General features: G+C 37.0%; 2 protein-coding genes across 6 annotated transcripts; both read left to right on the plus strand.

Annotated features, from left to right (window-relative positions):
- Positions 1-698: 698 nt before the first annotated feature.
- LOC115432947 (LIM domain kinase 1-like) lies at positions 699-12453 on the plus strand. Its single transcript, XM_030154057.1, has 15 exons — positions 699-1104; positions 4746-4884; positions 6645-6754; positions 6904-7077; positions 7352-7457; positions 7558-7826; positions 7907-8096; positions 8204-8290; positions 8771-8902; positions 8990-9049; positions 9140-9205; positions 9290-9470; positions 9838-9893; positions 10130-10287; positions 11019-12453. The coding sequence occupies exons 1-15, from the start codon at positions 1061-1063 to the stop codon at positions 11623-11625; spliced, it is 2379 nt and encodes a 792-aa protein (XP_030009917.1). The 5' UTR covers positions 699-1060; the 3' UTR covers positions 11626-12453.
- Positions 12454-13734: 1281 nt separating this feature from the next.
- Positions 13735-24645, plus strand: LOC115432949 (septin-5-like). 5 transcript variants are annotated; one of them, XM_030154060.1, is made up of 14 exons: positions 13801-13962; positions 14369-14391; positions 14935-14973; positions 15971-16402; positions 17202-17298; positions 18398-18484; positions 18667-18790; positions 19929-20063; positions 20148-20265; positions 21472-21573; positions 21668-21764; positions 21882-22044; positions 23884-23986; positions 24071-24645. In XM_030154060.1, the coding sequence occupies exons 1-14, from the start codon at positions 13917-13919 to the stop codon at positions 24140-24142; spliced, it is 1638 nt and encodes a 545-aa protein (XP_030009920.1). In that variant the 5' UTR covers positions 13801-13916; the 3' UTR covers positions 24143-24645. The 5 variants fall into 5 exon arrangements, with proteins under 5 accessions (XP_030009919.1, XP_030009920.1, XP_030009921.1 ...); XM_030154061.1 differs by having other exon boundaries at positions 14375-14391; XM_030154062.1 differs by lacking the exon at positions 14935-14973.
- Positions 24646-24649: the final 4 nt, after the last annotated feature.

Genomic DNA, 24649 nt, shown 5'->3' on the forward strand with positions numbered 1-24649 from the left:
TAATAATCAACAAAAGCAGATGTTAACCTAAATGTTAAAAACAGAGCCTCATTTTGATCCAATATTTAATCATGCATTCTATTGACATATTGTCACGCCAGGCAAAGGCCTCATAATTTTATTACCACACAGTGCACCTGTTTCTGCCTTTCAGTGTGTATGACCTGCACTCTGTGGAACAGAAATGCATTTGCTGACTTGGTACACTGCTCCTGACCTGATGCCATAAGTTCAGAGCTGGTGAACTAATATTAGAAAGAAACCTTCACGTGAAATCGTTATGCACTCTGCACTAAACCCTACAGTGACAGTATTAAATATGTTTACTGCTCCTCTGTTTTTTGATCAGCAGTAACAGAGTTTTGTTCAAAGAGGCGGTAAAGTCTAAGAGTATCTACATGAGTTTTCTTGTGATTCTGAACGGTTTCCAATTGTGGCACTTTCAATGAAATCTCCTATAATTTCCTTCTTTGTCTGTTGTGTGTGGTGAATAGGCAGCTTTACTGTAGGATCAGGACAGTGCAGTAATTGGGGCATTCATAAAGAGATTATGCCTGCACTGATGGGAACAGAGCTTATTTGAAAACACAGACTCTTGCACAACTTCTGTGAAAAAAACCACTTATCTCAACACATGCTCATGTAATCCTGAGCTCTACATTTCAGACTCTGCCAACCTAACGACCTCACACTCTCAGGTCTCATTAGACGGAGCAGACAAGTGTAACTGTATCTTTAGGAGTTCACAGTGGAAGTAAGAGGAGGGGGCAGGAGTTCTATACTGGGAGAGGTCTGTTTGACTACAGCCAGCAGAGGGAGACTGGCCAGCTGGTGTCACTAGGTCAGAGTTTTTTCTCACAAAGCTACTCTGCACATTACAGAGAGCTCCTCTGCACAGGAAACGTCTGAGCGCCTGGGGGGGAGAGAGAGAAAGAAACTGAAAAGACCACGCCTGCTAGCGGACACAGCAAACTACATGTATAACCTGCCCATGCTGCTAACAAGCTGTTTTCTTAATGCAGTGGATTATTTATAACTATCAGTGAACTGACAGGACACAATGTCACGAAGGGACCAGAGGTTTCGGAGAGGAGTGAAAGGACGGTAAGAACCATAGCCATTACTTATTGTGATGTACTGTACATATGAACAAGTGAGACAGAGTTAACGTATGAGAGAAAGCATAAAAAGGAGAAAAACAGGATCTATACAAACTGTAGCTCAACATCTGCCACAGTACTTCCTCAAACAGATATGACCACCAACAAAAATGAATATGTGAGTGAATTGTTACTATTCTCTGACTGTCACATCCACCATCAATTTGTTTTTAAGTCCAAATCATTACAATGGCGGCAAAATCATGGTCTTTTTTTTTTTTTAAACAACTATTCTTTTCAGATCTGCAGCACAAAAAATACAGTAGCAATACTCCCCATCAAACACACCAAATAGAATTTGTAAAAGACAATTTTATCGTGGTTATTTTTTTCTGCTCCCTTCTCTTCTTTTTCTTCTTTCTTTCTTTCTTTCTTTCTTTCGCATGTTATCAGTGTTGTTTTATTTTCATTTCTGATTGTGCGTTTATGTTGATATCAAAAATGAAGCATAACGTACCAGTCAGGGGATCTCAAGTCTGTACTGTGATAAGGCTTCGCAATAAAAAATATCTGAAGCAAAAAGTCATGTTTTTTTAACAGCTGTCCAGCAGAGCAACATGTACAGAATAGAGAGGAAACCACAACAGGAGGATACGTCACCAGTTATCTGACATTTGACCTTTGTGAATGTCTTGACCTTATAGTACGTTTGGTTTATGTACACCAGGTGTTCGCATATCCCTTTCCAGTGCCAGTGGGACAAATCTGAGGAAAGACGATTCCGGAACAGATAATAACAACAGAATGCTGCAGCGTAACAGGAAGGACACATATTTAAAAAAAAAAAAAAAAAAAAAAAAAATTATACATACAAATATATATATATATATATATATATATATATATATATATATGAAATGTAATGGGCAGGAAAGGGATACATTCACTGAATGTGTGCCATGGATGATTCCAGGTTTTCTTGTGAACAGATGTTTAAAGGGAATCACAGATGTTGTACTTGAACAATTCCACATCCGCCACCAGCAGCACAGTAACAAAGACAGGAGGTCAGATATAACCATGCAGCTGCCTGATGGTTTTATACCTTTATTATTTCCTCTGCAAGGGATGAAGGTTGTGACTTTTCCTGTAGTGCACAGGGGCCATTGCTACGTGGTTTAGACATGTAAAAAAAACCAAACAACTGTTTTTATTTTTTTACTAGTGCTGCAAATTACATTGTTTACAGCAACATTTGTTGCCATTTGGTTGACACTTCACCTGACACAGAAACAGATAGTGTCTTCTTTATTTCTACCAAATTCTTCTGTATTAAAAATCAAATTTAAAAATTTTAAAAATCACACAGTGTGTTTTACATTATCAATAAACAACAGTTTCTCTGGAATTACAAGAAGAAAACTGAATGCTGCTGAAGTAACTTCTGACAAAAGGAAAACAAAGCAAATAGAGGATACAAAAATGATGTGTAGTTTAGAAAATGGGGCTTGTCCTCTTATCACCTTTGTAAAATGTTTAAAATACAAAGATCTGTGCATTACAAAGAATGCACAGATGGAATAGACTATGTTAACTAATAAGTTCTGAAATTATGTTACGATCAATCAGTGAAATCAGTCTTTATCTGCCCTGCACTGAAGAAGGGTTGAGTCAAAAGTTTTGAGGATCATTTCATTCTCAATTGTAACACAGACCTTTTCATTTCCTATTAGAAGAATACCATGGCATTTACAGCAAGGTTCCAGAGAGGAAACATGGGGCTGTACTTTGTGCAGGAAGTCACCTCCCACTTCACTTGTACTGTTAGGAAGATAAGGCAGCAGGTTTTTCACTGTTTATAGGTATTTTTCCTACTACCGGGACTAGCCAAGCTACAGCTGAAACATTTTTTGTGATGTGAAAACACTTAATGTGGGAAGTGAGTCGGTGAAGTGAGGTGAGATTTTGCCCTACTGTTACATAATGAAGGCACAGAACCCAAGCCATTCAGGGTACCACCTAAGACACAAATTAATGTAAAAATCACTGTTTTTCTAGATCTATTAGTTGCAGGTGATCCCCACGGGACTTCTTTAGCAAGCTTTCAAGCAAACTCCTCGTTTACTGTTAAGTTATTAGATAATAACTAATGTTTCTCCTCATATATAGTAATATTAATGTCCAAAATTGCAGACATTTAATTGATAAATGTAAAGTAAATCTGATCTTCTTGGTAGACCCTCAAAATCCCCCCCCCCTGTAGATGTGTGAAAATTCCCAGCCTACTTGGTGCTAAGAATCTAAATAGACTTTTAACTAGAGTATAATACAGTAAGATAATGCTTTTTTAAGGACAGTGGTTGAAAAGTGTCTGTACCACTACCACCCCATGACACCAGACAGGATCTGAATACTCTAAAAACCCAGGGAAACCCCCAGTAAACTGAACCACATTTGATGAAGTAGTAGTTCACTGGTAACTGTCTTTTGCAATCTTTGAGGTGGTGTTCCCATAGAAACACTGGTTCGCAGAGTTTTTCTTGAGACATGTGACTGCCCAATGACACTACATGAGTTGCCCTTTAGTAAGAAGTAATTTTAATATTCTTCCTTGCTGACAAAGGATGACTGTTAGTTTTAACTATAAAGACATAAAACCTCCCAGTCATAGTGACATTACTGTTTCAATAGTATCTAGCGTTTCCTCTAGGTGATAGCAGCTGCTATTTCATGATTTAACCCATAAAGACCCAAACAGCCGCAGGTGACCAAAAGCATCTACTGATCTAAACTGTTTAATACCTGTTGATCCACTAAACCTATCAATACATGTAAATAACTTAGGTAAAATGCAGTTTCTCAGCAATAAATCATAATCAGATAAGATCCATTTGGACGTTTAGAGGCTCCATAGTGAATGTGGAAACACCGTCATCTTCTACAACATTGATACACCAGTAAAACCCATGGAGTTTGATAAATGACAGTGGATGGAGACACTTGTTTTTACATTTGGATATTGACATGTTTGTTGAAAAAAACAATTTTTCTTCAATTCTTTTCTGTTTCTGATATAATAGCTTTTAAATTTACTCTGAATTTTCATGAACATCTACATGATCAGTCAATTAAATATAGGAAAATACATGATTTATATTGAAAAATGCAAAATACGGAGGATAATATTATCATAAATGGTGATAAATCACTTAAAAATGGTTAAATATTGGGAAAAAAATAATAATTTGGGAACTGCCACAAAATTAGCACTGGGTCTTTATGGGTCAACTTTGGGACTAACAAAAGATTCACACTGTCATTCAACACATGCAAGTCAAACGGGTCAACACAAGACAGGGGTTGGGTGATAGTGACACAGTATACGGTGAGTTAAAAAAAGGCTAAACTGAAAGAGATCATTTATGGTAGCACTACCCTGGAAGAGTTCCACCTGATCCTGTGTTTGACGGTCGACTTTCCTCCCAGGTGTCATGTTTTCCATCACTGATGTGGCTCATGTTTCTCTGCTTTAACATACTTATCTGTTGGAGTATCTATTGTTGCTAAATCTGCATATTGCTCTGGTGTCTTCTTTTTCGTCTGTCTGATTCTTCTTTCTCCTCTTTGTGTGTTTCCTTCTTTTAGGTGTTGTGAATGTGGCTGTGTCCTGGCTAACTGGTACTATGAGAGAGAGGGAGAGCTCTTCTGTAAAAAGCACTATTGGACCCGTTATGGAGAGCACTGTCATGGCTGCACAGAGGCCATCACCACAGGACTCATTATGGTAAATAATGAATATTTCTGGCAACTGTAGATGAACTTTAACCATTAAATTATAAGGGTGTCATTAACAAAACACATTTTAACTCTGCGTCTTACAAGCTTTCATGTGTATTTCATCAGAATACAACGTCTATATTTCATCATCAACATATCAGACTGCTAAGAAGAAAGTCTAATTTCACCATCTTGTCACAATTTGGGACAAAATAAACTGAACTTCTCCTTTTTTCTCTTTTTCTACTTAGTTGCTCCAAAATACTTTGTCCTCAGACAGTAAATTGACTGATAGTGACACTGTCTAAAAATAGCTGCTGCATTGCTCTTGTAAAGCCAGTCTATTTGTTGAATAAGCTAAGAGGTCAGAAACAAATCAAATATGTTAGTTACATAATATTTAGCAGAAGATCAAAAAGCCATATTCTTTACAGGATCATGAGAGACTGAATATCTATCAGTGTGTGAAGCCAGCTATTCATACATTCAAAGCCTTCCTGCTTCTTTGTATGCTCTGATATGAAAGTAGCTACTTTTTTCCTTTGGTATTCAGACCAAAGGATATCCTCTGAAAACATCCTGACACTACAGGGCCTTGATGCAGGAATGTAGAGAAACAGGTCTCATAATACACGATTGCATCTTGTCCCTCAAGTATCCACAGAACAGGGCTACTATATAATGGACTAAAACTAAAAATTATTTAATTAAAATGAAAATTAAAAACTTACAAAATTTAATTAAGAAGTATTACCCCAGTTCCAAAGAAAGTTGTGACAATGAGAAAAATGTAAAAAAAAAAAAAAACAAAACAACCAAAAACAAAAAAACAACCAAACAAAAAAAAAAATGCGTTGATTTGCAAATCTCAACAACCCATGTTTTTTTCACAATAGAACAGGGAAGGCCTTGTAAATTTCAGGAGGATAATGTTAAACTGCCTACTGCATCACTTATAACGGCATGACTTCATACTCATGGAGTCCAGGTGCTGAACTGACCTGCAGGTCTGCAGTCCAGACCTTTCACCCACTGAGAACATTTGGCACATCAAAAAATACAATAAATAAGACCCAGGATTGTTGAGCAGCTAGAATCCTATACCAGACAAAAACATGACAACATTCTTTTCCCAAACTCTTCTCCTGGTCTCCTCAGTTCCCAGACTGTTGTTAATAGAAGATGGGATGCTACACATAAGTATGGTCAACATGGCCCTACCACAACTTTTTGGAGATGTGCGGCTTCCATCAAACTGAAAATTACCTGATATTTTTTTCTTATAGTGGGAAATTTCCTCAGTTTAAATATTTGATGTGTTTTCTATGTTTTATTGCCGATAAAACATGGGTTTACGAGATCAGCAAATTATTATACCCTGTTTTCATTTTCATTTTACACTGCATCCCAACTCTTTTGTAATTGGGGTTTATACAATAAAGAAACTAAAATGAAATATATTTTTGGCTAAATTAACCTTTGTTTTTGTATTCTTCTTTGATTTGCACTATTGTTGCTAAACCACAATGGAAGTACGGTAGGGATGAAATGGTGTTGCAGGGCTTTGGATCTTTCAAACTAACTTTTTCAGGTTCTATAACTCAAAGCTTTCCTTGTTTCCTGAAAAATTCAAATAAAATAAAAATACTTCTGCAATCACAGAATTAACAAAAGCTATAAATCTGCCACCAACCTCCTTACCACCACCATTATGTGTCATGTCTAAATAACACTGTTATTCCATTTTTTACACCCTCAAATTAACAGGTTGCTGGAGAGCAGAAGTTCCACACTGAGTGCTTCACTTGCATCAATTGTGGGATGTTTATTGGAGATGGAGACAGATACACACTAGTTGAACGGTCTGAACTCTACTGGTAAGTTTGATGATGACATGTGGAAATGTGCAACATGCCCAGTCTAACCTCCAAATCAGATTCTATAAAACATACCACATACCTGAAAAGATGTGTTTGTGTATTTAGTGCCCGTCCCATGTTAATGTTCACTGTATTTTGTTCTGCAGTGGTCAGTGTTTCTGTCAGGGTGTAGCATCGGCTGTAAGCTCAACTTCTCCACTCACCACGAACACCCACATGGTGGCGTTGGTGTGTCTCCCTCCACAAGCAGGTGGTCAGCGAGGCCTGACTGTTGCCACTGATGTCAGCCAAGAGAAGGGCTCTATGGTCACTGTGACAGGGTGAGTGTCCTGATCTAGGACAGAAATAAGTGTGACTTTTACACAAACTGTGCATAGATTTAACATGTATTTTATCTTTACTGATTTACTGTGTTAAGCTTTTTTAAAGTGTGCTGTTTTTGTCTTCAAATATATTTGAATTAAATTACTAATGAGTGTTTTTCCCTGATGGTAAACTAAATACCATATTACACATTTATTTAGCATGCTTCACACCCTAATTCCATCCTGTCAAAGCCTTATCTTCATTTAACCTATTGTCATTCACCTTCAGGTTAAACTCTACTGCCCTCAGCCCAGACTTAATACCCTCTGTTCACATTGGTGACCGAGTCTTGGAGGTCAATGGCATCCCAGTCCACAACGTATCCCCAGATGAAGTACAATTGTCTACTCATTCTTAAAAAGACATGATCATGCTTACTGGTGTTAACAAAATCATTAATCATTAAAATACAACTGACATCACTTTTCCTCCAGATAAACTGTCTGATCCAGGACACAAGTAAACCACTACAGCTGACTATTGAGCACAACCCACAGTCTCCCAACAACACCCTTCTCTCAGAGAACTCCAAGGATGTTATTAGTTCTGATACCTGTACCCGTGACACACTCACTTCAAGCCACAAACTCCCAAGTCTGGAAGAAGAGCAGAGTCCAGATGAAGAGTCCAATGAACCAATCAGGATAAGACTCTCACCGCCTCAGCACCAAGCGACTGTGGGAATACGATCCAGACACATCCTGTAAGCTGTAACTCTGAGCTGACTTTGACTGATTACTTCCATTGTTCTTTCTGTTGAAGTCTGTCTCTGTTCTTTCTCAGGCGAAGCTTCAGTATAGACAAGTGTCCAATGTCACCAGGAGCGCTGACACTTTTATCCCAGCGCAGAGACATGGTTCGTTCAGAGTCCTTACGTGTGGACCATGGAGATCGGACCCATCGCATCTTCAGACCATCAGACCTCATCCACGGAGAAGTGCTCGGCAAGGGTTTCTTTGGACAGGCAGTCAAGGTACAGCACCTACTGACCCACTTATTTTGGGTAGCATTCACGAAGAAAATAACAAAAATCAGTCAGTGATGTGAACCAGCTTTGTGACCAAACCTACTGTTGTCAAGGTAACGCATCAAGAGACAGGGGAAGTGATGGTGATGAAAGAGCTAATACGCTTTGACGAAGAGACACACAAGACCTTCTTAAAGGAGGTAGGTTGTCAGTGAGACATGTGCTACATGACTGTAAGTATAAGTAACAGGAAAACTGAAACCTACAATAGGACACCCGCACTATTTTATCAACCTGACAGGTGAAGGTCACTGTGTTCAAATGAGTCCTAAAATTTTCTAGGAGCCCAGCAGATAATTTCAGAACTTTGTCAGTTTTAAATCTAAACTAGGTACCAGTGGATTGTTACATGAAGTAGCAGAAACATAATAAAGGAACTTTTACACAGACGGGAAACTATTTGATCTGTATTAGATGCTGCATAGAGGCAAATAAGCTTGAAATATGTTGCAATCACTTATATATGACTACCAGTTGTATTTTTGCTTGCACTCATGCACATACTAACCATACTGAATGTTCTACTTTTTTTTGCTTAATTTTTTTTTTTTTTTTGTCGATTTTCTATTTTCTTTATAATAAGCAATATTTCAAACCATATTTCCACTATCTTTGTACAGGTGAAGGTGATGCGTTGTCTGGACCATCCTAATGTTCTGAAATTTATTGGATTGTTTTATAAAGATAAACGAATAAACTTTGTCTCTGAATACATCCAAGGAGGATCGCTCCGAGAAACCATTGTGAAAATGGTGAATACAAGGTTTTCACATGTCATAAAGTATGTATATTCTGGAGTAGGCAGATGCAGTATGCTGATTAAAGTCTTATTGTTATAGGACAAAGACTTCCCCTGGAGAGTAAGAGTGAGTTATGCCAAAGACATTGCAGCTGGAATGGTGAGTCTTTCAGATCAAAATGGGAATAAAAGGAAATAATGACATAATAATTTCTTACCAGTAATTACTTTTTCTGTTTCTGTTTTTAAGGCATATCTACACTCCATGAATGTTATCCATCGAGACCTAAACTCACACAACTGCTTGGTTAGAGAGGTACAAACACACACCTGATTTAACATCAGATCTTTTCACTGTAGGATTACTAAGGAACTGACTGAATAACTGTTCTTTGTCTAGAACCAGTCTGTAGTGGTCGCAGATTTTGGGCTCGCCCGGTTGGTGACAAAGGAGAGAAATAAGACACTGTCTCTGGAGAGGCCTGCAAAGGGGACACTTCCAGAGATCCGCAAGCCTGACCGGAGGAAGAGGTACACTGTGGTGGGGAACCCATACTGGATGGCCCCTGAGATGATCCACGGTGAGTTGAGAAATAAGGACAGATTTCCGTTGTAACACTCATTTGTTTGTCTCAAGAATCCCAAGCATCTAATTTATATGTAGGAGCATGTAAATGATGACTACAATGGAAAAAATATCAAGTGCTCAGCGTTAACATTGCTAAATAAGACCAACTTTCCCTTTACTGCCAGAATACTCAAATCAAACAGCATAAGTGTATTTAATTCACACTGCTGAGATAAAAATATTTACCAGAAGCATCACTGACTGCTCCGTGGAATAAAGACAAAAACTAAATCCTCTCTTAAAAGTATCTACTATATCCAGGACTAATTTTTAGGCATAATTTTATATTTATTTGTGTCTCTGTTACACACTCATCACAGGAAAAAGCTATGATGAACGTGTGGACATCTTTTCATTTGGAATCATGATATGTGAGGTAAGAACAAACAGCCGAATAAAATAATAGTCATAATAATAGTAAACAGTGAAATATTCCTACAGATTAATACTGAGATTTCTGATGATACAAAACTTACAAAACTTGTACTGTTAAATTGTGAAGATTCTCAATATCATATAAATGTGTTTATGTTTAAATAAATAAATAAATAAATAAATGAAGTAATCCATCTATCAAATAATGAAAACATATCTACTTTTGTGTCTGTTAAGATAATCGGCAGGGTGAGTGCTGACCCTGACTACCTTCCCCGGTCACATGACTTTGGGTTAGATGTGCCTGGTTTCCTGCAGCAGTACCACCCTGCTGAGTGCCCCTCTGCCTTCCTGCCACTGGCCGCTCTCTGCTGTGACATGGACGCTGATAAACGGTAGGAACACAACAGTAGTAGGACCAAAGAATCACCTCAGTGTACATCTTGCTTGGTTAGGCTCAGAAAAAATCAGTTTCAAATACAAAGATTCCTTGTTTGTTTTTTTGTCAAACAGATAGAAAAAAAGTTGATTTTTTTTTTTTTTACCTTTACATGTTCCAGCTACACCTGTAGCCTTCCTCATAAGGGTCACACGATGCTCCTGTTTCAATTACAACAAACTCCAAAACAACAATCACAGGCAACCTCACCACCACATAAACCACCCTGTGCCTCATTAGACGAGTGCAGTGTCAAAATTTTAAAGTAAAATCTAATAATTTAACTCATTCCAGGCCCATCAACAAATTATTGCGGTATACTGATAATGAATTTATGGGCTAACCGAAATGTTTACAACACAACAATTTGGTTAATATTGTTGTAATGTTATTTTCTGTTTCTTTTTTGTCATGATGTTTTTTTTTTGTGTCAGAGAAACAACTAATTCTTAATTCTAAAAAATAACCGAACTCTTTAAAAGTCTCCCAGGTCCTTATCTGACTGTTTTTAAATGAGCACAAGTAATTTTAGACATTGTTTGTATAATATCTGTACAGTATTTGCTGATATTACAGATTACATCTAATGGTTACTGTTAACAAGGATAGTGTTCAGCAGATATATCTGTGCATTTCTGTACTTTTTATCCAGTGAAACCTCTCACCTGTACAATTTCTCTTTTTAAGGCCTTCCTTTTCAAAGCTGGAGGAGTGGCTAGGAAACTTATTGATGCACCTGGACATCGGTCTACCTCTGCTCTCTGAGTTAGAGCAGCTCCGCAGAACTTTCTGGCAGAACCACAACCATCAAAACCACACCAACAACAAAGATGTGACCATTAATTCTTCTGAACAATCTGATTCTCCACAGCCACCTAGAGACGCTCCCAGTTCCATGGCATGTTTGGGTGATGAAAATAACCAAATAGAGCCTGAACGTCTCTCTAAGAGCCAAGACCACAATGGCAAACCTGACAACCATTCTGATGGAGACACAGACATTAATGAGGACCATGACCCAAGGACTGAAAATGACGACCTCTGTTTGGAGAACGAATGTAAAATGCAAGTGACAAGACATGGTTGTTTTAGTAGGAATTGCAGACCCGTGACCAGAGACTCAAACAAAGACAGAAACTATAAACAAAATGTGTCCTCAGGGCAACAAAAAGTCCTACATGACCCTCCACAACCACTGCAGGAAAACCACTCACTTCAAGGCCGGGCTAACAAGCCTCGAAGAATATGCAGAGCACTTTGGGACAGATCGAAAGAGGAGAGTTCTTTTCTCTGAGTCTCTGATGTAACAGCCACACATCAGCCAAGTCCAGCTCATTAACAGCTTACATTCAGTTCCACAAAAACTTAGTTATAACTTTCTTGCCTTAACAAACTTTTGGGAGAAAATAAGTCATAAAGTGTGCAATTTTATAAAACACAAAAAACATATTTTTATATTTCATTCATAAATACATTACATCAATCAATGGAAGGCTAATGCACACTGAAGATTTTTTTGGACTGGATTCTTTGAATTTCAATCCAATTGGCAATGGGCACAAACCTAAACCACTAACACTTTTGGTGTTGGTGGATTGTCAGTTCTCATTGGACAAACAGGGCCACTGTCTCTAAGCTTGAACATGTCTGAATCATTTCCAAACTGCAAACTGCTTATTACTTATGAGTCAATTATATGTCAACATACAGATAGGTGACAAAGTAAAGGGAAAACCTGATGGGACATTGTCAACATCAAAATGACCACAGACGTATGTATGGGAATATCTTTTGGAACAATTTTGTTAATCCCTCAAGTAGAGCCCAGAGAATCAACTATATCTTATTAAGACACTTTATGTTGTTTTGGGGTTTTTATTCTTTCTTTTATTCTGTCACCTATCTGTATTTCTGATAAGCTAAAATTGGCCAATATCACCTGTGAAACTTATGGCACTTTACAGTTTAAGCTACATTTGCATGGGTCAATATTATTTCAGAATGCTGATATACATATATTCTGTTAAATATTCTAGGTCCACATATAACACACTGAGCTGTGAAAATGTAATATTATATTTATAGTTAACTAATAAAGAGACAGATTTCTTGTCTGGCAGCATTATTGTTCATGGTTTGTGTTTGTTTTCTTTTCAAGACCATATTAACAGAAATATGCACAGCAAACAGTTAAGATCCTTCCACTGGATAATTACAACAGTGACTAATATGTTTCAGGTGTGGCAAGTTTTTTAACTCTTACTAATGAAGTGAGTATCTTCTAATTTATTAAACAACCAGAGTATAAAGAATGGACAATGCCAGGGTTCATCAGGCTCAAATAGTTAAAGATTGGTTGAGGAAGCATGAGAAATCCTTTTCACGTGTGAAGTCTCCATGTATTGAGTTCAGACCTGCATCCCATTGACTAATCAATGCTAAAAGCAATACAATTAAATATTGTATGTAGGACTTAGCTAGGTGTAATATTATTTTTTAATAATAAAGTATTGTTTACATTCAAAAATGTTTTTATCAGGAAAAAAAATCTATTTTGTTATCCTATGTTAATAAGTTTGTTAGAATTAACTCATATTGTTCATTATAATTACAAAGTTTGGAATAATTTCTTCTTTTTGCACAGAACACTGTATCTAAAATAACTTACATTTTGCCAGAAACAAACAGCTTTGTTTGAGAGTGGCTGTAATAAATTAATACATTTTTTTATTATTATTACTGAAACATTACTTTAATATTTTGGTTAGCTTGAACCGCTAGCTGGGCTAGCATCCACTCCACACTGTTTATATGTTAAGCTATATGGTCATGGACAAGTATCATTAAAAAATTATGCAGCTATATTATTAAGAGGACGAGAAAATAACTTATCAGGAGTGTTTTTCTGTCCAACTAATCTAGTTAGGTTAAGTAGTTAAATTTCGCTATCCCAAGCTAATGCTAACGTTAGCCGCGTAGCTTAGCATTCTGAAACATGAATTTACACTTAACAGAGAGAATGTTTTTCTTTACCTCTTAACCAGCAACACGTCGCTTTGTAGTCTGTCTATTTACTTATGGATGTCTACAAACTAGGAAAGGTAACAAAAAATTCTTAACCAAAATGTGAACAATTATAGAATCAAAATTTTCATCTAGGAAATAGGAGAAAATTAGCCTTTTTTATTTTTAAATTTGATTTACTATTTCTCACAAAAAAAAAACAGCATTACCTTGCTACATATATTCTTCTTTCTATAAACGTGCAAATTAAATTTCAAGTGTATTAAGTTGTTATTATTATTATTATTATTATTATTATTATTATTATTATTATTATTATTATTATCATCATCATTATTATTATTATGCAGTATCCTGTGTCCACACCCCCGTTGTCGTCAACATGCACCAGGCAGGCACAGATTCTCCTGCCGCTCAGTCTTATGTGTGTACTGTACCTGTTCACACAGAGACACCATATGCCTCGTCACCTCATTTTGCTTCTTTAGCTCCATGTTTATCGGTCACAAACATTAGATTTCTCCGCGTTTTGCCGGTGGTCTTTACAGTCGGAGGAGCATCATGGAGCACATGTCATCTCCAGTCAGGTTTCGCAGCAACAAAAAAGGTAAGACTTGCATGTATGTGTGCACCAGTTTAGTTTGGTATTTTGAACTTAACTTTATTATGATTACTGTTTTTTTCTATAACTTCTATTCCTTATATATTTACATGGCTTACCAATATTACATCTTGTGGACGAAAGATTTAGTATAAGATCGTCTGCACTTAAATAAAATCTTAATTTTGAGGTTGACCGTTTGTGCTCTTTGTGCAACTTTATTACATATGAACAGTAGGTATATTACAGTCACGTTAATAATAGTTAGCTAGAATATGGTAATTTTTTAGTAATGGGCAGTATCAATGATTTCTGTTAGAATTATCCATCTCATAAAACAAATCATCTGCTTTTTTAATCACTTGTGTATGTTTATGTCTATGTACATGTATGCTGTCTTCTCTATAAAAAGCTGCAGCTGTCTCAGAAAAGGAGGTAGGATGAATTCATAGAGTAGTTTTGTAGTATAAGGATATTGTTTACAGCTTGTTTGTGAGTACTTGTGTGTTTCAGTGTTAAGTATCCAACCCCCACCCTGTTTGAGTATTAGAAGCTGGGTTAAGCCTGCTGCAAAGCTTTGTGGGTAATGAAAGCTGACAGGTAGATGGACGCCAGAAGAACCCGGATCATACCAGCACTGTGGACTGTGTAGTTTTACTGACTTTAGATGAGGTTAGTTCATAAATTACAATTATAGGCAAAGTAAAATGAGACAAAATATGCATTCTTTGTCATGTGGGAGCTGTTGCTGTGTGTTATCTTGGTTAGCTATGGAAACAGGTGACAAAAATGAACATTCAGTAAAGAAAATTAATGGTTTTTCTTGTTCATGTAAAGCAGGAATACATATACTTCACACAAAGAAGCTCCTTAAAACATTAAAATATTAAAACTGCCTGTTCTGTTGGGTGTGTGCTGTTTGATCTTAATGTTTACTGAAGTTTAACAGACTGTCTGTTTCCTATTCTGTCTGGACAGATGGATGAGGGCGTCTGTAATGGCATAATGGGATCACAGGTCAGGTCTAATCAGTGAAGAAAGGGTGTCGTCAGCCACTACAACAGCAGTGACGTGCTAGAGTAGTAGAGTAGAAACAATCAGCAGCAACATACCCATTCCAAAGTTTTTGCATTGTGATTTCTGAATTATATTTAAAGAAAATTGAAATCTATTTTAATTAAAATATGGAGAGATGCGGAATGGTTCTCACAGTGTCTTTCTGAAAGAGGTTAGTTGAATTACCAAAAATATTCAACAGTTTGAACTTGACAGTAAAAAATACACACATTTTTATTCAGCCTCCTCTGATGATACTACAGTATTAATGTTCAGAGGGTTTCTGTGGAAAATCTAGAGTTGTGAATATGAGGTTTGTAATTTCTTATCTTACTTTTTCACATGACATCAAAAACGTACTTTCTTAAGAATCATGAATTAAACATTCAGCTATGAGAAAAATAAGAATGAATATTTCATATTGTTTTGGAAACAACTAACAACCTATCTCTGTCATTCCAAATGAAAATATTGTTATTCTGAGCATTTATTTGCAGAAAATTACAACTGGTTAAATAAATGTTGTGCCTTCAAATGTTAAATAATGCAAAGGAAACACGTTCATATGCATTTTTAGATAACTCAGCAATAATGTTTCAGGTTCATTCAGTAATTGATATTTTGGGGAATATCCCTGATTTTCAGTAAAACCCCTCATGCATCTTATGCTCTCTACTACACTTTCACATTACTTTTGGCTGTTATAAAACACTGGCTCCAAATCTGACCAACTATCTTCCTCTGGATCACATTTAAGAGTTTTTCACTGAGTTCAGGTTTGGAAATTTGGGATGATTGCTCTTGATTTTTTCCCAGAGCTCTATTTGCTGATGTGTCAGTCTCCATGCAGTGAACACTAAAGTGTAGTCACTTCCGTTTAGTTGAAATAAAAGGTTAATACTTTACATTCAGGACACTTTTGTTCATCTATGTAAAATCATGCTGCGTCCTATTACAGATATCCAGTCTGTCCATCGAGGACCAGGAGAACGCTCACTGTCCTTTCGCCATGAGAGATTTGCCTCCAGCCTCTCTGCCCAATGAGCAGTGCCAAATACCAGGCCAACAGACATCAGTCATCAACTATGGGGCTGAGGGAACCGGAGCAGCCACCAATGGAAGTCACCCCAGCCCCACTGGGACCCCACCTCTGCCTCTGCCTCTGCCTCACCCCACTGGGACTCCGCCTCTGCCTCGTCCCACTCCCTGTAACCCGACTGGATCTCCGGTCGTTCCTCATAGACCAAATCGTGCAGGGACAGGCAGAGATGTCCAGAGTCTGCCAATGAAGAGGCAGCTGGTCTCACAGGGGTCTCTGGACCCGCCGCTCAGCCCGGCCTCACGTCCACACAGCCCCTGGGGATTCTTTGACCCATATGACTCTCCAGAGGTGATTAAGACTTTAGCTCTAAAATCTTCCAGTTCATATGAAAGTAACAGCACAAACTAAAGGAAACTCTTGAGTTAGATAATTAAAAGGTATCTAATACAAAACAATGCAATAACACAGTTGTGCAGAAACGTTCTCACTCCCACAGTAGATGTATTTAGAAATGAGCTTTCAACACGGCATGGGTGTGGTGAACAAGACACTCATCACTTCCTCTTCAAAACTTCACCTTTACCCAACTCTACTGTTAGCCTTATGAGATGTACTGAAAAGAGCATAGTTACAGAAATATCCCATCCATAACAGTGTTATCTGTAATAATGGAAGTCAGCAAGGGATGTGGGAAGGGGTTAAATCATGGAACAGTCTAACAGATGAATTAAAGCAAAATAAAAACATAAACCAGTTTAAAGGAATATATAAAAGGCAATTTGTAAATAAATATAAGGATGAGGAAAATTAATGTAATCCAGGACAGTAATGGCAGTATTTAAAGAAAGAAATATAGCTGTATTATTTTGTGCTGTTGTGTTTTTTAAATTGAGCAAAATCATTTGAGTTGTGTGTAATGGGAAGGAGATAGAAATATACAAATTTATACTTCTGCTACTCCTTTTTATCTATCTATCTATCTGGCTGGCTGGCTGGCTGGCTGGCTGTCTATCTGTGTCTATCTATCCATCCATCCATCCATCCATCCATCCATCCATCCATCCATCCATCCATCCACTGAAGACAGTTATATTCCTAATATGAATGTTCATACAGTTCATGTTAGTCTGTGTTTCCTTTTCTGCAGGATCAAGACAAGGAGTATGTTGGCTTTGCCATGTTACCTAACCAGGTTCATAGAAAGACAGTGAAGAAAGGTTTCACCTTTACTTTGATGGTGGCTGGTGAGTCATCTGGGAGATACTTTTAGTGCTTGCATCAAGGAAGCTTTCAGATGTTAACATTAAAGTACCAGTAGATGTAAATGCTGCCATATTCCCTCTGAGGTTCAGATGAGTGTAACACAAAAGACATGTGTAAATCTGTACTCTTGGTTATTATAACCTGAGCCCTTGGATTCATAATTGACGCTCTCAGATTTGTAAATTCAGTGTTATAATATTCCAGCTTTACCATAGTTACAAATCCGTGACCATGGAATTACACATGACTTTTACTTTGTAAAGTCACGGAAAAAATTATTAGACCGCCCTTGTTTTCTTCGATTTCTCATTCATTTTAATGCCTGGTACAACTAAAGGCATTTGTTTGGACAAATATAATGATAACAAAAATAGCTCATGAGAGTTTAATTTCAGAGCTCATATCTAACCATTTTCCATGATTTTCTTGATAATAACCAAAATCACTTCACTTCTTACATCAATATCTACGGCATTGTACTGACAAAAACAGTGCTTTTAGGCATTCCATGTTTTTTTTCTGTCTGTTTTAGTCACACACAGGAGTTAGTACTTGATTGCATAACCATTGTTTTTGATGACTTTTGATGGTCTGATAATTTTTTCCACCATTGTATGTCATGTCCTTCATATACTGTAGCACTTCTTGTCTGAAATCAGCTGTTACAGTATGTGCCTTGCTTTTAAAGACCTTACGGTGCTTTGTTACCTCCGCCAAGGAGGTTATGTTTTTGTCAGCATTGGTTTGTCTGTTTGTCTGTGCGTCTGTCTGTCTGTGTGCAAGATAACTCAAAAGTGATTTGGATGAAAATTTCAGGAAGTGTTGATAGTGGCACAAGGAACAAATGATTAAATTTTGGTGGTGATCGGGGGTGTGGGGTGTCGGGGGGGCACGGGAGCCCACTGATCTGCCTTGGTGGAGGTCTGTGCTCTCTGAGCGCTTCTAGTTTTCTTATTTTTAGCTGAAGGTGTTGCAGTTAGATGAATTGTGGAAATCACTTCAGAGGACGATGCACAGTTTGACATGAGATCACACATATGCTACTCCAAACACTTACAGACTCTCTCTTTTTATTTCCAGGCGAGTCTGGTCTAGGTAAATCCACCCTGATAAATAGTTTGTTCCTCACAGATCTTTATAAAGAGAGAAAAGTTCCCAATGCAGAAGGTGAGTCGAGTATTCATGTTTAAATGAAGTAGGAAAACCGACTCTTATCATCACCACTGTATGATCTTACATGTGTGGTCGTTAGTGCAGAGTTTGATGCTAATTTCTGAAGTGTGTGTGTGTGTTGTCACATTATGTGTTACAAGCCGTTAATATGTTGCTTCACAAATGTGCTTCTGCAGAAAGGATAAATAAAACAGTCGACATTGTCAAGCACACCGTTAGCATCGAAGAAAAAGGAATAAAACTGCGCCTCACCATCATAGACACACCAGGGTTTGGAGATGCTGTCAACAACACCGAAAGGTGAGGTCAAACTTCACCTCACACATTCAGGAGGTCTCTATAACTAACACAAAGCCTTGTATTTATCTTTCATACGTCGTATATATTTTTTCAATCTGTTAGGCTCTTGTTTATATACACAACAAACAAAAATGTTTTTAATTTTTGGGCTGTTTTTTTCAGTTGGGATTCTTGCCCAGCACGTTTTACTTTTTTGTGTGTGAATTGAATTGAAACACATTTTTTTAATGACCAGACATAGTCTTATTTGCAAATGGCAAAAATGACAAAAAAAATCCTTAACTTTTTGTTTGTAGTGTATATCAGTATTTCTTTGTAGTTTTGTTAGTATTTTTCAGTATATATTTTCAATATAGATTTTGTGTGACAGTTTTGATATAAAGTCTTATTTTTGCATTTTAACCCATAAAGATCCAAACATTCACTGGCAATCAAAAGCATCTGCTAATCTAAAATATCTAATGCCTATTGATCCACTAATCCTATCACTACATGTGAATAATTAGTGTAAAAGACAGTTTGTCATCTTTTCATGGTCATCAGATATGACCCATTTGGACATTCAGAGGCTCCGTAGTTACTGAGGAAACACCGTCATGTTCTACAACACTGATTCACCAGTAAAACCCATGAAGTTGTATCAATGATAGTGGATGGTCACACTTGTTTTATGTTCAGTTAAGGATATATTTGCTGAGAAAAGTCACTTTTTCTTCAGTTTTCTCTGTTTTAATATACTAACCTTTGAATTTACTGTGGGTTTTCATGAACATCTAAATTAAATATAGGGAAATATATTATTTACAGTGAAAAATGCAAAATTTAGAGGGTCATATAATAATAAGTGATGATAAATAACTTAGAAAAGGTTAAATAGAGAAAAAAAAATATTTTGGGAACAGCCAGAAAAGTTGCACTGGGTCTTTATGGGTTAAGAATCTGCTGCTAAACAGATCAGAGTTACAAAACTGATTTTTATTGTTCCTGTAACAGTGACAATAAAGATCTATTCTATTCTATTCTATTCTATTCTATTCTATTCTATTCTATTCTATCCTATCCTATTCTATTCTATCCTGTTCTATTATATCCTATTCTAAGTGGTTGTTTCCTCATTGAGATTTTCTGTTTGCATCAGTTGGAAGCCCCTTGAAGACTACATCGACCAGCAGTTTGAACAGTACTTCAGAGATGAGAGCGGCTTGAACAGAAGAAACATCCAGGACAACAGAGTCCACTGCTGCCTCTACTTCATCTCTCCATTTGGACATGGGTATGCAGACCGTCCAACGTCGCATGGACACATTTCTGTATGCGTTCGTCCACACTGACAGACGTATATGTTTACTTTTACCAGACTTCGTCCCCTTGACGTGGAGTGCATGAAAGCGTTGCATGAAAAAGTTAACATTGTTCCCATACTGGCCAAAGCTGACAGCCTGACAGCAGCAGAGATGCGCAGAAAGAAGATGAAGGTTTGAGACTACACACGTATCCACATGGATGATAAATATCACAACAAATAGCAAGAGCAAATAAGTATGCTGCTTAAAGTGTAAAACAATGAACACACAACATAGACAGTGTAATCTATATGTGGGAGGAATTACAAAATAGAAAAACAATCATAAAAAAGGTCTAATAAGCATAAATATAACAAGCTTCAAGACATGTTTTTGAGCTCCTTCTCTGAAAAGTTTCTTAACCTTTTCCCAACTTGGACTGGATCACAGACCTGTTGTTTTAATAAATAACAGGCCTCTATTCTGATACCACAGTGTATAATGAAATTGACAGTACTCTATTGTTTTTGTATTTTTTTTTTTTTTGTTTGTTTGTTTTGAGAGTGGGGTTTTTGTGGGGGGGGGTTTGTGTTGCTGTTTTTTCTTGTTTTGTTTTTTTCACATTTGATTTTCATATTTTTGTTGATATATTTTCTTCCAATTTTATCCTGTTGTATCACTGGAAAATGTTTAATGGGTGAAAAGAAAAAAAAAACTATAAAAAGGGAGTAGCAAAAAATAAATAAATAAATAAATAAATAACAGGCCTCTACTGTATTAGCTAATTTCTTTCCCAGAACTGTTTCACTTTCATATTGTGTGGGGTTTTCCCAACAATCTATAAATAGATCATTTTCACAGCCCACAGAAGTCCCCTTTTGTGCCCACTGGCTGGTCTAAATCAGGGAAAAAACTAGGACTCCCAATAACAGTTGTGTTTATTATTATTTCAGATATTTCTAATCTATTAATTCCTTCGTCTATGAAATGCCAAAAAATTGTAAAGCAAAAAAATACCTCATCTAACTTCCACAGTTCATTGTAATGTAAGTCTGCCAAATGCGTAAACATAAACATAAACATAAACATAAACATAAGTGAATAGCATATTATCCAACCAATACTGCCAAATCCAAACTTTTACAGTTTTACTATCAAATCTCATGAAGAAAACCATCAAATGCTCAAATTTAAGATGCTACAAATATTTTGAAGTTTTGAAAAAAAATTGGATGCTAGCTCCCTGTACATTCATGAAAAATAGTGACAGATCAGATTGTTGAAGCTCTATTGACAGATTACTGGAACTAAGAGCAGTGAAAGAAATGGAATATTTATATTTGCTCTGTGCTTCTCCATTAGAAGAATAAATTGTTTGAATATATTTGTGTATTTCAGATCCGAGAGGAAATCAAGCAGTTTGGCATCAACATCTACCAGTTTCCTGAGTATGACTCGGATGAAGAAGCAGATTTTAAAAGACAGGACCAGATACTTAAGGTTCTTCAGTCCAGTCTTATATGTTTATGTTTACATGTGATGCGTCATTTTGATGTTTAGGCTGATGGATCGTTGTTTTTGCTGCTCTCTGCAGGATAGCATCCCGTTCGCAGTAATTGGGAGCAACATTCAGGTGGAGAGTAAAGGTCGTAGAGTCAGGGGTCGGATCTATCCCTGGGGCATGGTCGAAGGTATTAGACTTCAATAAAAGTTATGATCTTGTGGAAACTGAAAGGTTGATTCAGGATATATTTATTCAATTGAAGACAGTGGCTTAAAAAAAACTCTGATGTTATTTGCATGTTCAGTGGAGAACCCAGTTCACTCTGACTTCCTACTGCTGAGGAACATGCTGGTGAGGACGCACATGCAGGACCTGAAGGATGTGACGCGGGAGTCACACTACGAAAACTACAGAGCCAATTGCATCCAAAACATGACGCGCATGGTGGTGCTTGAGAGGAAACGCAGGTAGGCATAGATAGATAGATAGATAGATAGATAGATAGATAGATAGATAGATAGATAGATAGATAGATAGATAGATAGATAGATAGATAGATAGATAGATAGATAGATAGATAGATAGATAGATAGATAGATAGATAGATAGATAGATAGATAGATAGATAGATACTTTATTCATCCCATAGGGAATCATCCCATAGGGAAATTTATAGGTTCCAGCAGTATCCACAAGTTAAAAAACAAACAGTAGTAAAAAACACGATAGTAAAAACCACAATCGTAAAAAACACTTTAACTTTCCACAAGGAGTCAGTGCAAAGGAGACTGTTGTGCTTAGAGTCAGTGCAGTGAATGAGTCTGTGCAAAGGATAAAGTGCAGTGTGACAGGTGGCAGACGTTCACACATTCACACATTTTCTTCTTGGTCAAGTCTCCCTGTCTTTGTCTTGTTAGGTCTTTTACATCTATAGCCCTGTTCGCATTGGGACCACTATTACCTGGAGTTTGTAAGAAATGAGATCTTAACCTCTGTGATCTTAACCTCCTGTACAAGTACAAGTACAAGTTTTAGCTTTTTTTCATTGAATAATTGTCTTGATCGGAAACAGCATAATGCAACAGTTTTTTCAGATACTTTTTTTAAAATGCAATGTCCTTTGCAGTTGACAGCGTTTTGTTTTGGGGTTTTTTGTAAAGCTGTGAAACTCTTTTTCTCTAGAGGACAAAAATACTTTGTTGGGTCTAAGGAGGTTAATCCGGTGTAAATCAGCCATATCTGTAATTTGTAAAGTTAAAATTTAATTGCAAATTATTTACCCTATTTCAGCGAACACAGACATCCTGTGATAATATTAGTTCAGGCGAATCAATATCTGTGTAATATAGTAGGATTTGCAATATTTTTTGTTCCCTCAGCACAATTATTCAGCCTTTTTCTGTTTGAGATCAATGGAGTCTTCATTAGTGAGTATAAAATAAAGTTTTAAAGGTGCTTTTAAGATGGAAATCCAAGAGGCACACATCACGACATAGTAAAGATACTGTATAAACTTAAAACCTTCAGAAGAGCAACGCCTGAAACAATAATGAGATGAATGACAGGCAGTAGGAACATTTTTCTGTCTGTGAGCGGATACGCATAAGTGATGAACCTGCTCTTGAAATCGGAAAAAAAGTGTAATGTCATTAAATTTGAGTAAAAAACAGACTTAATTCATCCTGTGCGAATGTGGTGCATTCATATCCAGATAACAGGTTGTATTAGTCCTGTGTGAAGAGGGTTTATGTCATGCATGAAATGCACTGTTGTATAAACCATCTTTCCTATGCATTAATGTTCCACCCATGTAGATTGAAATGGATCCTGATGTTCTGAAAGCACACAATAATGCAAAATAAAAGACATTGATAATCCCCTCTCAAATTCTTTAAAAACAACTCGACAAACCTGTGTTGAAAATGTAATTAATATAGTTTAGTAGTACTTGTAGAGTAGAAAGTATAGATATTGGTGTTAAAATGAAGTAAAAATAAAAGGTGAAATACTGTCAGAACTGTGCATAAGTACAGTAACAGTATTTACTTCCACCTCTATGGGTAGGTGTTGTCAGGATACACATCAATATAAGTGATAAGGGAATATATCATGTTATTCTAGTGCCAGATCTCAATATTTTTATTCAAACACACAGAAAAACGTGTATGCTTTTGTGTGTTACACTGGTTCCCAGCCCTACACTAAAGCAAGGTTTTATAACTGATTCATATTCTTCAGAGGTAAAGATAAAAAAGCTCACTTCATTTATGTTCTTTTTTGATTGTCTGTGTGACTGTGGATGTTAGTTTACGCGAGAAGTTTCGAGAAGGAAGCGGGGTGGATTTCCCTCTGCCGCTGGCCGTCGTCGACACCGAGAAGGAAAGACTCATCTTTGAGAAAGACGAGGAGGTGAGTTTTCCTTCTGCCTCTTCCTCAGTCACGTCTCTGAATAGAGGTAAATCCACTCCTTCATTCCCTCCCCTCTGACTGTAGCTGAGGAAGATGCAGGAGGTGCTGGAGAGGATTCAGGAGCAGATGCTGAACACCCAGGCAGGCGGCTGCTGATGACATCATAATCCCATGAGGAGAAGAGATCAAGGAGGGAGTTCCAGGAACAGCACAAGGAACACCTTTTCTAATCAACATGATCAAAACAGCTCATAGTCAAAGCAAATCCGCCATATTGAAATTAGGCCTTTAACTGAACGCTGTCATCTGCAACAGTGAACAGAAGGTTTTCAGTGGGTCGCACACATGATGGGAAAGTTGACTGAGATTTTTTAAGCATGAGTCACTTGTCATGAGACAGCCTGCTGCTACAATTATGTAGTTTTATTTGATTTGCTCTGTTTATTTGTTTCAGGAAGACTCCTTTATGAGCAAACATTGGTAATGGTTGTACACTGCCATCTAGTGGACAAAGACACTGAGCTTATGTTTTTTATTACGTTAAATGTGCATCTCTATTTGTGAGTCAAGTGTTGTGTTTTTGTATTCATCTTTTGACAGATTGTAACTTTGCTGTTTTGTATGGACAATAAACTCATGAAACAAATTTTTAAAAAGCATCCA

The sequence above is a fragment of the Sphaeramia orbicularis genome, chromosome 14 (genome assembly GCF_902148855.1).
Source record: "Sphaeramia orbicularis chromosome 14, fSphaOr1.1, whole genome shotgun sequence".
Taxonomy (NCBI): Eukaryota; Metazoa; Chordata; class Actinopteri; order Kurtiformes; family Apogonidae; genus Sphaeramia; species Sphaeramia orbicularis.

Bases quoted from the DNA above. Each gene is read 5' to 3' on its own strand.
- LOC115432947 (XM_030154057.1), top strand. From the start codon at position 1,061: ATGTCACGAAGGGACCAGAGGTTTCGGAGAGGAGTGAAAGGACG. The intron at 8,097-8,203 runs GTACAGCACCTA...ACTGTTGTCAAG, and splicing joins TCTTTGGACAGGCAGTCAAG to GTAACGCATCAAGAGACAGG. The intron at 8,903-8,989 runs GTGAATACAAGG...TTATTGTTATAG, and splicing joins GAGAAACCATTGTGAAAATG to GACAAAGACTTCCCCTGGAG.
- LOC115432949 (XM_030154059.1), top strand. From the start codon at position 13,738: ATGCACCAGGCAGGCACAGATTCTCCTGCCGCTCAGTCTTATGTGTGT. The intron at 16,403-17,201 runs GTGATTAAGACT...CCTTTTCTGCAG, and splicing joins ACCCATATGACTCTCCAGAG to GATCAAGACAAGGAGTATGT. The intron at 23,987-24,070 runs GTGAGTTTTCCT...CTCTGACTGTAG, and splicing joins TCTTTGAGAAAGACGAGGAG to CTGAGGAAGATGCAGGAGGT.